Source organism: Schistocerca nitens, chromosome 5, assembly GCF_023898315.1.
Source record: "Schistocerca nitens isolate TAMUIC-IGC-003100 chromosome 5, iqSchNite1.1, whole genome shotgun sequence".
In the NCBI taxonomy this organism is placed as follows: domain Eukaryota; kingdom Metazoa; phylum Arthropoda; class Insecta; order Orthoptera; family Acrididae; genus Schistocerca; species Schistocerca nitens.
Window position 1 is genome coordinate 191,405,448 of NC_064618.1, and position 15,697 is coordinate 191,421,144.

Here is a 15,697-nt window from a genome sequence, read left to right on the forward strand (position 1 = left end):
TCGACCCTTAGCCGAGGATACCTCACTGGAATCTTCTGATTTTTTTTCTTGTAGTTTGTGTAATTAGTGTAGCTTTTGTTTATTGCTAGCGCGTAATTGTAGAGAAAATCTCCTTTGTAGTTGCAGACTTTCATTGTTGTACAGTAGAACAGTTGTGGTATGCATGTAGATTTGCACCAAGTATTTCGCAGCTGCAATTATCTAGATATTATTTTCAGTGCTATGTTAATGTGTTCCCCTATTTTTGCTCTTCAAATTGTGTTTTTCTGTGTTGTCGTGTGAAATATTGTGACAATAATGGCGTGTGAAAAACGTAACACTAGGCTCCAAAGTAAACTGAGAAATGACAGTGAAGACGAAAGCAGTGTGTTAGCGCCGCAGAGTAATGAGTTAACTAATGTTCAAAGTAATAATTTGGTAATTGTGCATAGGGAAATGGAGCGGGCGGCAAACAATGGCGTAGACAGTGAAACATTTAGTGAGCAGGGAAGCATTATCGATCGGTCGGTCGGCAACAGCTCGCCTCAGGAATCCGAAATGACAGGACACAATTTCGCAAATACTGTAGATTCAGGTTATGGGTCATCACCGTTTTCTCAAATAAGTCAAAACACATTTTCTGCTTGTCAAAATGTGAATGTTGCCGGTGCAAATGCACTGCTGAAAAGCCTAGAGAAACAGATTCCAGACACTAATACATTATTATTGCAATTAATGCAACAAATGGAACAAAATCAGAAACAAATGGGACAAAAGCTTCAAAAGTTAGACGTAATGGAACAAAATCTTCAAAAGTTAGACACAGTGGAACAAAATCTTAAAAAGTTAGACACCACACTTGAACAAACACGTGAGGATTTAACTAATGAGTTACATCACATTGAATCGAAATGTCAAAAAGTCTGTAACGACGTAAAAACACAAATTTGTGAGCATTTCCAACCTATTTTTTCGCGTCATGAAAATGGACTACAGAATCACGAAGCAGCCATAAAAGAACTGCAAACGACTGTTCATGAAAATCATGAGACCTTACAAGCTAAATTTGACTCAGTTGCATCTACCGATTCGGTTACGCAACTTCCAAAAACTCAGGGAAACTTGAAGGACACAGTAGATTCGATTTCAACACAAATGGACAATCTGAAACTTGGTTCAGAAAAACACACTGAGGAAATGTGTTCACTATCGGAGAAAGTAGCCGAACTTTCGGATCAGTTCACTAACTTATCTACGAAGGTAGATGATAATCTGAACGACACAAAACCGGTAGTCTTTAATGACACAGAAGAGAGCGAACAAATTAGGAAACTGAAACAAAATCTGAATCAAATTAATACGCAACACCAAAGAGAAATCCGCGAAGTACAAGATCAGCTGACACAGGTAATACAAGAATTACGTATTTCAGAGGACACTCGCGCCCCAATACGGGAAGAGGGACATAGAAATACGGATCAACCACAAAATAATAACACAGGACACTTCGGAAATTATGAAAGAAATTGGCAAGGTGCACCGAATTTTGAGATAGAACCGCCGACACGACGTAACAATGACCGATATGCTACTCGCCGACACGATGATTTTGACTATAAGCTGTTTATTACTACACGTAAATTCAAAACGTTTAAGAATTCTGCCAACGACATTCATCCACAAGCGTGGCTCCATCAATTCTCTCATTGTTTTCCTCCCAACTGGTCATTGGAGCACAGGTTAGAATTTATGTGTGGCTACTTAGAGAATGAACCAGCTGTAAGAATGCGATCGGTCATTCACGATTGCCACAGTGAAGGAGAATTTTACCATGCCTTCCTCTCAGCATATTGGTCTCAAGCTACACAAGATCGAGTAAAACATAGCATCATAATGATGAAACATTTCGAACAATCTGAATTTTCCAGTCTTGTGAAATATTTTGAAGACTTGTTACACAAGAATCAGTATCTTTCAAACCCATACAGCCCCTCAGAACTCATCCGCATTTGCTTAATCAAACTGCCTGAACATTTACGACATATTATTTTGGCAGGACGTTGCAAAGACGACATTGAAGCATTTCAAGGACTCTTACAAGAACTGGAAATTGACACTGACAATCGCGGAACGCACGAGCACAACAATTACAGATCACATCCGTCGCAATTCCGCGATGAAAGAAATAATAACTGGACGCGACAAGGCTATTCTCACAACACAAATCGTGACCGAAACAGACACCATCCGTATGACAACCGTTGGCAGAGTAGTAATAATTACAGGGAAAGATCACCTCTCCGCGGTAATGACTATCACAGAGACAATAAGAGGAACAGACAATATGGAAACCAAAACAGTTATTATTACGGGAGACAGAATAACTTTAGACGCAACGGTCCACCGTGTAGTGATAATTCAGGGAGAAATTCTCCACCACTTAACCGAGAAGAAAGAAACTACAGGAACCACCGACATGACGACAGACGATATGATCATAACGACAGACCTGAATTGCATCAGAACTGGCGGGATTTAAACAGGGCAGGGCCCTCTCGTCACGGTGAATTTGTAGAAGTTAGGTCTCCAAACCCCAATAACGACGCGCGCCAACAAAGAGACAATAGGCAATGACTCATACAGCTGGCAGCCACAAAACGCAGGTGTGACACTAACGACGCAGCTGCCGTAGCAAGTAATTACGTAAAAATGGAAGACATTAGGGACATCTTACTCCAGGAACACGACGTAAAACTTAACAACATTGCATATCCTGTGATTCACATTACTGTAAATGACGTAAAATTTACGGCAGTACTTGACTCTGGCAGTCCCATTTCAGTAATTAGTGAAACAGCTTTTAGCAAATGCTACAAATCGAACGATTCCCCCACACTTCCGTTACGTAAGATTAAATTACAAGGTGCAATCTTCGGAAAAAGTGTAGATGTACGCCAACAAACCTACTTAGAATTCTTTTGTCAAAGCCACAGCTTCTCTATGAACTTTCTTATTGTTCCATTATTGTCGACGGAAATTATACTGGGAGTAGACTTTTTGAATAAATACAAAGCAATCTTAAGCTTTCACGATGCTGAAATAAGTTTAGAAAAAGAAGGTAAGTCAGTAGCTTTGAATTTTGAAGATTGGCTCTCAAACCATGACGAAGAAATTAATCGGCTTTACCTCCTGTTAGACAACAGTTCTGAATTTTCGACGGAACTTGACATAACAATCACTCTGCAAGTACTGACAGGGGTGATATCGACGGCGCATTTGATACTAATGAGTTAATTCGGAATAAAATTCAAACAATTGAAAATTGTAATGACAATGATAGGCAAGACCTTTTTGAGATTTTACAAGCACATTCCACAGTTTTTACTCACAAAACAGGAACAATCAAGGGATTTCAATACCAATTTCGTGTTCGTGAGCATACTAAATTTTGTGTTAGACCATACGTAATTCCGGCGCATTATAGGGACCGTGTTAGAACAGAAATACAATCTATGCTTGACGAGGGCATTATTGAGCCTGCAGTAAGCTCATACAACAATCCATTACATGTTGTTGAGAAGAAAAATGGATCAATCAGGCTTGTCTTAGATTCGAGACAAATCAACACTATCATTATTCCTGAAACAGACAGGCCGCAAACGTTGGAAGAACTTCTTCAAAATTTCAATGGTGTAAACGTGTTGTCTTCCATTGATCTCAGATCCAGCTTTTATCAGATCGAACTTCATCCAGAATGTAGAAAATACACAGCTTTCCTTTGTTTCGGCGTTTGTTATCAGTTTCGGAAACTTCCTTTTGGGTTGAACATTTCTTCAGCAGCATTCATTCGCGGGCTAAATTCCATATTACCTGAGTTCTTAAAACGTCACATCACCTTATATGTGGACGACATTCTAATAGCAGAAGCTTCATGGGAACAACATAATCGCATCCTCAACAGTTTGTTACGTATTTTTGCAGAATCTGGAATTACAATTAACTTGGAAAAGTCTGAATTCGGTAGGTCAAAGGTGAGGTTTTTGGGACATATTATTTCTTCTGAAGGCATTCAGCCGGATCCTGAAAAGTTAGAAGCAATCAGAGCCATTCCAGTTCCATCCACAAAAAGACAAGTCCGTAGTTTTCTAGGTCTCGTAAATTTACCGTCGTTTTCTGAATATGCAAATCCTTGTTACACCAAAACTTTGTTCTCTCACTGGAAAAAATACTATTTGGAACTGGGACGAACAAGCACAATTGGAATTCAATTCTTTGAAAGAATCGCTACTTAACGCGCCAATACTAGCTCATCCAGATCTGTCACAAGATTTCTGTCTTAGCACGGATTCTTCTAAAGTCGGACTTGGTGCCCATTTATTTCAAGAAGCCATAGAAAATGACACTATTGTTCAGAAAACCATTGCTTTTGGTAGCCGAGTGCTAACAAAATCTGAAAAAAATTATTCCGTTACTGAATTAGAAGCTTTAGCTATCGTTTGGGCATTTAACAAATTCCGTTTCTTTCTTTCTGGTAAGCACGTAAAAGTATACAGTGATCATCGTGCATTACAATTTCTTATGTCTTCAAAATTAAATCATGACAGGTTAAAACGTTGGGCATTGTTTCTGCAAGAATTCCACTTCACAATAGTCTACATTCCCGGCAAGGAGAACATTGTTGCGGACGCACTGTCACGCGCACCAGCTGGGCTTGAGAAAAGTAACACAGAAGGTAACCTCGAGAAAAATTTCAGTATTCTTTACATTCAGAAAGTCGCCTTTGAAAACTTCATCACCACATCTTTAAAGGACATTGCTCATGAACAAGATAAAGATCCGATTTGGAAAGACATCAAAAGCAAATGGCATGAAAAGACACACACACAGATTCGGCATTATTATCTGGTTAGAAACAACATACTGTTCAAACGCTGCACTGTTGATGACAAGCTATGGGTACTTTGCATTCCTGACGATTTTGTTAATAAGCTCATTTGGTACATTCATTTCAGCTACGCACATTTTGGCCCACGAAAATGTTATCATATTCTTCGAACGACTTGTTATTTTAACAATATGGAAAAGAGAATTCGAAGAGTCTTGTCTATTTGTAAACTTTGTCAAAAGGCGAAAACATCTACTATCTCCCATCGTGCTCCGCTGTTTCCTACCATTCCTTCTAAATTAAAAGAATTTGCTGCTGTTGATCTCTTGGGACCGCTTGTCAGAACATCTAATGGATTTTCGTACGTTCTGGTCGCTGTTGAACTTACTTCAAAATTTGTTTCTTTCACACCGTTACGTAAAGGCACTGGACGGTCTGTATCCAACGCCTTTGTTAAAAATTTCTTACGTGAAGTTGGACACGTTAGTAAAGTCATTTCAGATAACGGACCGCAATTCAGATCTGCTGTTTGGTCTCGCATGCTTCGCAACCATAAAATCAAACCTGTTTTTATTTCATTGTACTCACCACATTGTAACCCCTCCGAACGGATTATGAAAGAAATCAATAAGCTTTGCAGACTTTATTGTCACAGAAAGCATCAGCATTGGGACAGATATTTACACTTATTTCAAAACGTGGTGAATGAAATGCCTCATGACTCCACTGCTTTACCACCTACTCTTGTACTGAAGAATGAAAAACCACCGAACAGAATCAGAGAGCTTGTACCTTTCCCGAATACACGTAAACTTCGACACAAAGACATAATTGATTTGGCTATTAAAAATATAAAATCTGCAGCAGACAAAAGGAGAAAACTACATGGTTAAGCAAATGTAAAGAAATTATATATTGGTCTAAAAGTTCTCATTAAAGCTCATTCATTGTCACATAAGAAGAAACACTTGAGTCACAAATTCTTTCTAGTTTACAATGGACCTTACAGAATCCGACGTATACCACATGATAATTGCGTTGAAGTTGAAACTCTGCGTACTAGGAAGAGTAAAGGTTTACACCACATTTCACATGTAAAACCGTTTATTGAAAGATAATCTGTTTTTTTAATGCAACATTTTGGTTTACTTGCAAATACATTATGGATTCAAGGTGCTTTCTGAGAGATACCAGGTGACACAGTGGTTAGTTTATTTGACAGCTACACGACTATATCACGATGCTACTAATGTGTGACACAATTCACCTTGTTGCTTTTGCGGTGAATCTGTTTTACATCTGCACAGTTTTTCTGAATTCTTCTGGAAAGTAAAAGATGTTTTAGTAGTAACTTTTGTGGTATAGCAACAATGAGGCAGCCTTTTCCGTAGCACAACAATACGTTACAGTACAGTACTTTCTTCATCACAACAATAAGCGTAATAACTACGATATCTATACGCAAAACATTTCACTTTTGTTTATCATGAGGTAAGTACATTGACTTCTGCAGAACTTAGCTTTCGGAGGACGATAACTACGACACTTACACAGAGATTATCTTACAACAAGACGCACAGTTTAGCGCTACAGTACACGTATTTGAGTGATTAATTTTGTACTTAAAACGTTTATTTTTTAAAGATTTTTGAATTATAAAGAAAGTTTTCCGTGATACATTTCATTCCATTGCTGTAATCTGTAACACCTGATGTATAATTACATCAATCCTCAGGGGGGTACACGCTTACTTTGTGTACCATGTGTTTGGCAAACACAAGGAGCCGTAGCTAATATGGTATTTGCTTATACAACTTTACACATCGGTACCGTATTTCTCTAACACACAAATTACACAGCTATCTGATCATTTAACTGAGAGATAAACTTTTTTTTACTACATCAGTGACACATGTTTACGCAATTTCACAGTTGGGTAATTTCACACTTATGAAATTGTATTTTGTCTGTACTTTGTGAACTGTTCATATTTTTTCGGAACCATTGTGATACTATGAGAGCTTTGAATGATGTATTTGGTAAGGGAGCATGATTTTAAAGTACATTTGAGGTAGATGACACTTTTGACATGAGCAGAGAATTTTTTTAGATTTTGAAATTATTGGAGGAAGCTACGACGTTTTTGAGATTTGACTGAGGTGTTATGATGTTATTTTTATGACGACGATGTGTATTATGCTGTTGAGGTATGTTTATGATCAATAAGTTGATGCTATATAAGGAATGTGATTACGTGTTTATATGTATATGAATAATGGATAGAAGTTAGGGACTCTTGACTTGTGGAAAAGGATGTTGGAAACCAAGAATCGTACTTTAAGAGTTATGAAATGTGTGTAAATGCGTGAATGTATCACAATGACGGCGAAAATTTCTTGGACACTGTTATATTCATAGGATTTTGTTTCTACACATTTGCAACGTAAATTCTCGACCTGTGAAATTTTTATATAAGACTGTCACTGCAGCAGAAACTGCTGTCGTAAATATTTCCGTAAGAAAGTTAAGTGACCACCTGCACGTGCGTCGTGGGCACACAGCTGTGTCAGACACCTGGAGAACAAGCCATTAGGGTGTGCCTTTCCGGAAGCACAGGTAGAGAAAAAGAAAAAAAAAGGGAGGCCATGATCCTCGCTATTGACATTCGTTTGTAGCAAGCATCGTAAATACGACACGCTAATAATAACTTGGAAACATTCTTACATCTGCACACCTGATTAGGACAAGTGTCTATCTACGAGAATTGAGAGAAATGCCATATGGCTTGCTTTATGTATTTATTTACTCATTTTGTTTAATATCTAGTTTCTAACTGCACTGGTTAAAATAAAATTTTATAGATGTACTAATATAAATATTTTCTGTCTCCAGATCCAGTAAATAATAGTTTTGTGATATATTTCCAAAAAATGAGGGAGCATAAAAAGACATTTTTTCTTCACAGGAATTGCATAAACAATTTCTTTACGATTTGGTAACTTATCTGCTAGTGTAAGTTCTCGTGATGCATCACTCTAGTGTTAAGATGTGCCGTAAGTTTTAAACATGGCCATTTTTACTGTAATATTTTTGCTGCTTGAGCTATGTCATGTTTAGGTATAAGTTGCTGCTGTTTGCCAGGCATAATGTTACTGAATTTGACTTTGTATTACGCTGTTCAGCCAGTTTTACTACTGATTTATTTTTCTTGTTTGCTGCGCATTGCCTCATATTAGTTGTAATGTTGAATTGCTTGGTAATTTAGATTTACTGTAGCTTGCTTTGCCAGCTTGAAATTTTTGTCATTGATGTTTGTGTTACTTGATTTGTTCTGCTGCATTGCCTCGTCCCTTAGTTTAGCATCTGAGCTCAGTAGATTTAAGTTAGCTTAAGAGGGGGGTAGACTATATAAGAGAACAAGTTGTGATGAATTGGAAGAAATACATTGAAAATCTATAAGAAAATGGTTTGGCCAAAACAGTATTTTGAAAGAGGATATGAACCAAAAAAAGTAAGGTTTAGGGACAACAGGTTTAGGTAGGATTTTCTTGGAAATAAATGATGAAGTAAGATAATGGAAAATAAATAATGAGGTAAGAAATATGTGAACATATATATACAGAAAGCATGCTTGAATAGGATTTTTTTGGTGGAAACAAATGTGGAAATAAGACGAAAGATCTATGGAATGAAGTCTTGGGTTGGACTGCAGTACCAAAAGTTACACTGAAAACGAACCCTGTCCTTTCCATTGTGTTATCCCACTATGTGTTTGTGTACCCTTGTGTATTTGTTTTCTTCCTGTCTCTGTGTAGTTTCATAGAATTTTTCTTCTTCTAATACTAAGCTACATTCACTATGATGAGGAATACTGTTATCCTCAAATATAATTGGCATTAATAATACGTTATTTAACTTGTAAATATGCTTAGACTTTATTTATTCTATTTTGTTTTAATGCTCATGTGTGAAGTGGATGTTTCAAAATTTATTCTGATCTTTTATGTATCTAGTTATGTCATAATTCCTGTAACACTGTTGTATATGTTATTTTGATTCTTTTGTAAAGCCCGTACTACAAATGTTATCTGTATTGTTATGTTCTTTAATGATGTATTTTGTACCTTTGTAATTGTATTCTCATGTTATAATATTGTAATTGACACCAGTTCTCCAAATTAAGTATCATTTCACTGCACACGTTTCTGTTGGTCATAGTATATGGACAATATGTGAGAAGTAGGGACTGTTAGTGTTTGCACGTGTGTTAATAATTCAGCAAGGGACTGAATAACAGCATTGCTGGTTCTAAGGACAATTCCCAAAACTTTGTGAGTGCACAAGTGGTGATTATGGACTTACTATATTATCCGCAAGACTCTTCAATTGTGATTGTGCACCTGCACAGTCACAACGGATGGCTGCTGGCCGTCTCTAAGAGGACTACAGTGGGTCTACGTCGTTGCTGACTCACCAGTACCATAATCTCTACAAGGACTACAGTGGGTCTACATCTTTGATGATCCATCAGTACCATTATTTCTACAAGGACTGCAGTGGGTCTGCACCTCTGGTGGCCCACCAATACCGTAATCTCTGCCAGGACTACAGTGGGTCTGCTCTGTGATGACCTAACTACCAATATTCTTCAAAACGTCGACTGACTCTGCTGTGGGTTTACTCTGTTGTGGCCCATTACCTGTCAGCATGTAAAGAGTCAGCACTGTCTTTCCGTTGGAAGGACAACACTACTTCTTCAAGACTGCATGGAAATCCACTACTTCTGTGTGCAATTTCTTTTACTAATGAGACTTTGACAAAAAAAACTGTAATTACTATTATGATGAATGATCAGGACTATCTTTATGGACTGTGAGAAAACTTTAGCTTTTGACCAACATTGTATCAGTAAGTGTGTGCATTTGCTTTCTTTGTTATTGTAATTACGATTATGAAAAATTTTAACAAATATGTATTGGCCAGTGCCCAAAAAAATTTGTAAAATTTTTTGTGGGTAGCATGGGGGCTATGTAAGTAGGCTGTTTAGGTTTTTTTATTGGTAACGCCACCTCTGTATGAAAATCACTGGCTGTGCTGTGTGCAGTCTGTGGCTGCTTCGCATTGTTGTAATACTCGCCATTGTAGTGTTAGGCAGCTGGCTGTGAACAGCACGTAGCGTTGCGCAGTTGGAGGTGAGCCGCCAGCAGTGGTGGATGTGGGGAGAGAGATGGCGGAGTTTTGTAATTTGTCATGAACTGCTATATATATTATGACTATTAAGCTGGCAGTAGTGGCGCTTGCTGTATTGCAGTAGCTTGAGTAGCGAAGATTTCATTTGCTAACTATCCCTATCAGTAGTTAGTGCCTTCCATAGTTTGAATCTTTTATTTAGCTGGCAGTAGTGGCGCTTGCTCTATTGCAGTAGTGGGAGTAACCAAGATTTTTGTGAGGTAAGTGATTTGTGAAAAGTACAGGTTAATGTTAGTCAGGGCCATTCTCTTGTAGAGATTATTGAAAGTCAGATTGCGTTGCGCTAAAAATATTGTGTATCAGGTTAAGCACAGTCCAGTAAAATTGATAAAAGGGGACGTTTCATAACAGTTATGGCGTATTCCGCATGTTTACATCTTTCTGGTCGTACGACTTGGCAACATACGGCATTAGAGGGTGTGACAGTTATTTTGTGCGGGTTGCGTTACTATGGAAAACAAATCAGCACGTACCAGTGTGCGCTCTATACTGTTGTGCAGCTTCCGATCACCGAGCCACCAGAAGATGTCTGGCGGTGTCTCGCCGTCCACAGCGCGGCACGTGATCTCGTAGCTGAGGCCTGCGGTCAGTGGCTGCTCGATGTTAATCAGGATGCTGGCTGGCGGCGACCCGTCTGCAACACCGCGCAAGGTTGACCCTGACAGGCAATATTCCTCGGGGAATACCCTACTCTCTATTATGCTATTATGTACCGTTCTCGAAATGACTCTCAAACGGAGCGGTGATTCCCTCGTATCATAAGCAGTGTTGGGGGATCCAAAGGGACGCGTTCTCGCTTTATTTAAGACAGTTATCTTACTTACATCACAAATATTTATTCATGGACGTCATTTTTGCATATATTAGAAAGCGAAACATCATTTTAGTCGGAAAATAACTCAAAATAAGTTGCAACAGTAAAAAAAAAGTTTATGTGACCCTTATAACAGTGATGTGAAATGAAAGATAAAAAGTTACAAAAATTTATATTGCTACAAGAGGAACATAGTGTGTGAAAAATGGATGGTATAAAATGAACGTACCATATGCACTGTTACACAGTTTTCCGCCAGTGCTTAATATTCTACCAAGTTCTTCTCTCCACACGCTTCACACATCTGTGAAAGACAAGTTTGGCAGACTGGACTACTGCAGTAGCTACAGTATGGGTTGGTCTTTCTCTTGCTGGCACGGCAACACAGAGCAGTTTCATCTTCACTAATATAAGAAGACTCACTTTCATCACTTGCATCGGCACCTTCATCTTCGTCTAACATTTTCACCGCAATTCCAAAAATTTGTATCAAACGCTGACATACGTGAATCAGAGCCCGCAGTCAGAGCAAAAAGGACAATAAATGAATGTAGTACACGACAATTAAAATTATTTGTAGTGGATAATTAAATTTTGACCATAAAAGATGCAGAAATGCTTACGGGGTCATGAGGTCAACAACAGCACCACCCAAATTTTACAGCCTGGCCATGAGAAGGCGGACGAGTTGAAAAAGCTTCTTGTTTATCTTCTGGTCGGTTATCAACTGCCGACCAGTTTTGTGGAACCATCAATAACAGAATGACCAAAATAGGAAGAAGTATTGGTATCACCTGCAACTATATGCAACTTAATGTAGGCAAAAGGATAAATATTTTGTCTACATTAAGTTGTATGTAGTTGCAGATGACAAACTGTAAAGAAAACAGACACTATAGAAACGTAATACAGCAGAAAACCACACCATGTGGCGAGAAGGTGTGAATACACAATTTTGTGTGCTCTTCAAAAGTCTGTAATTACGATTTGCAAACTAATATTTACTTGTATATAAACAGTAAAGAACATTCCTTATGTTAGCAGCCATAAAATAAAAAACCCACTGATGATGCTGCAACTGCAGTGGAACATGTCTGGGGCAAAAAACAATATTGTCTTTTGCTAAAGGCGGGCTCCACCAGAAAACATATGTTATTGTTATAGCAAACACAGACAAAAGAGCTTCAACCTCAAGATTAGTGCTTTACAATTTCGATAAACTTTCCAAAATTTAAGCGAACAGAGTTGTCGTTTTCACGTCCATCAAATTACATAGAAGGCTTCCAGTGTGAATGAGGCATGTTCAATTTCATCCGAGTGCTTTCTCCTGGCCCATGCTGGTACTTTGGTCAGAGTTTCTGTCTTCCTATGAACTCTTACAACATTCGACTGCAGAATTTGCTCTAGGCTCCTGCAACCTACAAAAGGGGAGAATTGTGCTCTCTTATAGATACGTGCGTCGATTCCCTGGGCGGAGAATTGTCGATAAATATGAACTAGAAAATATATTGGACTGGAAAATACACTCCTGGAAATTGAAATAAGAACACCGTGAATTCATTGTCCCAGGAAGGGGAAACTTTATTGACACATTCCTGGGGTCAGATACATCACATGATCACACTGACAGAACCACAGGCACATAGACACAGGCAACAGAGCATGCACAATGTCGGCACTAGTACAGTGTATATCCACCTTTCGCAGCAATGCAGGCTGCTATTCTCCCATGAAGACGATCGTAGAGATGCTGGATGTAGTCCTGTGGAACGGCTTGCCATGCCATTTCCACCTGGCGCCTCAGTTGGACCAGCGTTCGTGCTGGACGTGCAGACCGCGTGAGACGACGCTTCATCCAGTCCCAAACATGCTCAATGGGGGACAGATCCGGAGATCTTGCTGGCCAGGGTAGTTGACTTACACCTTCTAGAGCACGTTGGGTGGCACGGGATACATGCGGACGTGCATTGTCCTGTTGGAACAGCAAGTTCTCTTGCCGGTCTAGGAATGGTAGAACGATGGGTTCGATGACGGTTTGGGTGTACCGTGCACTATTCAGTGTCCCCTCGACGATCACCAGTGGTGTACGGCCAGTGTAGGAGATCGCTCCCCACACCATGATGCCGGGTGTTGGCCCTGTGTGCCTCGGTCGTATGCAGTCCTGATTGTGGCGCTCACCTGCACGGCGCCAAACACGCATACGACCATCATTGGCACCAAGGCAGAAGCGACTCTCATCGCTGAAGACGACACGTCTCTATTCGTCCCTCCATTCACGCCTGTCGCGACACCACTGGAGGCGGGCTGCACGATGTTGGGGCATGAGCGGAAGACGGCCTAACGGTGTGCGGGACCGTAGCCCAGCTTCATGGAGACGGTTGCGAATGGTCCTCGCCGATACCCCAGGAGCAACAGTGTCCCTAATTTGCTGGGAAGTGGCGGTGCGGTCCCCTACGGCACTGCGTAGGATCCTACGGTCTTGGCGTGCATCCGTGCGTCGCTGCGGTCCGGTCCCAGGTCGACGGGCACGTGCACCTTCCGCCGACCACTGGCGACAACATCGATGTACTGTGGAGACCTCACGCCCCAGGTGTTGAGCAATTCGGCGGTACGTCCACCCGGCCTCCCGCATGCCCACTATACGCCCTCGCTCAGAGTCCGTCAACTGCACATACGGTTCACGTCCACGCTGTCGCGGCATGCTACCAGTGTTAAAGACTGCGTTGGAGCTCCGTATGCCACGGCAAACTGGCTGACACTGACGGCGGCGGTGCGCAAATGCTGCGCAGCTAGCGCCATTCGACGGCCAACACCGCGGTTCCTGGTGTGTCCGCTGTGCCGTGCGTGTGATCATTGCTTGTACAGCCCTCTCGCAGTGTCCGGAGCAAGTATGGTGGGTCTGACACACCGGTGTCAATGTGTTCTTTTTTCCATTTCCAGGAGTGTATATTAGTTCCACATCCAGAGAGATAGAATATAAAACAGAAATACCATCTGCTCTCAGCAGATGAAGACTCCCAGATTCAGCGCTAGTAGGAAAATGTACATTTCAAATTTAACGTATGTTATTAACAACTATAGTTTGCTCTACGAAAAAAAAGAAAAAGAGAATATGAAAACGATGCACCACGAAGGAATTATACGAATGGAACGCAGTCGGTTGATGTGACGTGTATGTACAGACACACAAATGATTATAATTTCAGGAAACTTGAATGATTTCTTTAAGAGAAAGAACTTCACAAATTGAGCAAGTCAGTAGCAAGTTGGTCCACTTCTGGTACATATGCAAGCACTTATTTGGGTTCGCATTTATCGATGGAATTGTTGCATGTCATTCTGAGGGATATCGCACCAAAATATGTCAAATTGGTGCAACAGACCGTTAAAATCCCAAGCTGGTTGGAAGGCCCAGCCCATTAAGCTCCAAACGTTCTCAGTTGGGAAGAAATTCGGCGACTTTACTGTCCTAAGCAGGGTTTACTAAGCAGGAAGACAAGCAACAGGAACTCACGTCGTGTGGGGACAGACATTAGCTCTCTGAAATCTAAGCCGAGGACATATGCCACATAGGGCAACAAAACAGAGCTCAGAACATCGTTGATGTACCACTGTGCTACAGCGGATGATACACAACGTGGTCCTGATGTGAAAAGAAATGGCGAAACTATCCATTACCCCTGGTTGTCGGGCCAAATGGCAGGCAATATCCAGGTTGGTATACCGTCGCTATCTGGGGCGGCTCCAGACTCGTCGTCGCTGGCCTTCGGGCTCACCTCGAGGCGGGACTGATCAGTGAAGACAAATTCACTACAGGCAATGAGAATCTACGCCAAAGACGTATCTGCATACCAACCTGCCTGTCGCACAGCATGTGGCCCGACACCTAGGAATGATGGTTTGGGGTATCATTTGTTTTCTTAGTAGAGCCACTTTAATCGTCAACGGCGGCTCCCTCACAGGACAGCGGTACGTCCACGACAGTTTACTCTCCACGGCAAGCCATCCTAGACTTACATTTCAGCAAGACGGTGTTCGGCTTTACATTACAACAGTTTCTACTACATGTCATCGTGCATGCCAAGCCCTAACTTGGCAAGCAAGGTCCCCAGATACCTCCAGAAATGAGACCTTTTGAGCATTACGGACAAGACCCTCCGAACTAACTCGGGATTTTTACGATCTAACGCAACAGTTGGACAGAATTTACACGATATCCCTCGGGAGCATATCCAAAAATTCTGTAAGTCAGTGCCAAGCCCAATAACGGCTTGCATAAGCGCCATAGGTGGAGGAACGCGTTATTGTCATGTTCACTTAGTGAAGCTCCTTGCCTTGGATAAATAATCTAATTTTTCTGAAATTGTAAAAATTTGTTTGTGTGTACATGAACATCACATATACCGATTCCCGTCCTAGTCGGATAATTCTATTGTTTGCGTCGTTTTTGTTTGTCTTAGAGTGTATATTCAATAGATATTTACTTATTAGATTAAGGTACATGATGGATCACTTTTGAACGTACCGTATCATATAGTTGTTTCAAACTATATAAAGATGGCAAACCTTACGTTTACTGGAAGGTGTTCGTTTTTTAATTCGTATTAGAATGTTTTCCTGTAGACGATATCTAGATAAACTGATTCACTGGAGAATAGTGCTTAAATCTGATTTAACTGCTGCCTCTTTACGACAGATGTTTCACTTATATTTCATTTGCGGCTTAAATATTTCTGATTCAAACAAAGAAGGAATGATCGGAGCCAAGT

General features: G+C 40.4%; 1 protein-coding gene across 2 annotated transcripts in view; it reads right to left on the reverse strand.

The window, feature by feature from the left end:
- The window catches only part of LOC126259461 (B-cell receptor CD22-like), a 158,845-nt gene that overhangs the window by 131,142 nt on the left and 12,006 nt on the right, over positions 1-15,697 (reverse strand). For both annotated transcript variants that reach the window (XM_049956288.1, XM_049956287.1), the window contains exon 3: positions 10,588-10,748. In XM_049956288.1, coding sequence (XP_049812245.1) covers positions 10,588-10,748 — 161 coding nt within the window. The remainder of the gene's footprint in view (positions 1-10,587; positions 10,749-15,697) is intronic.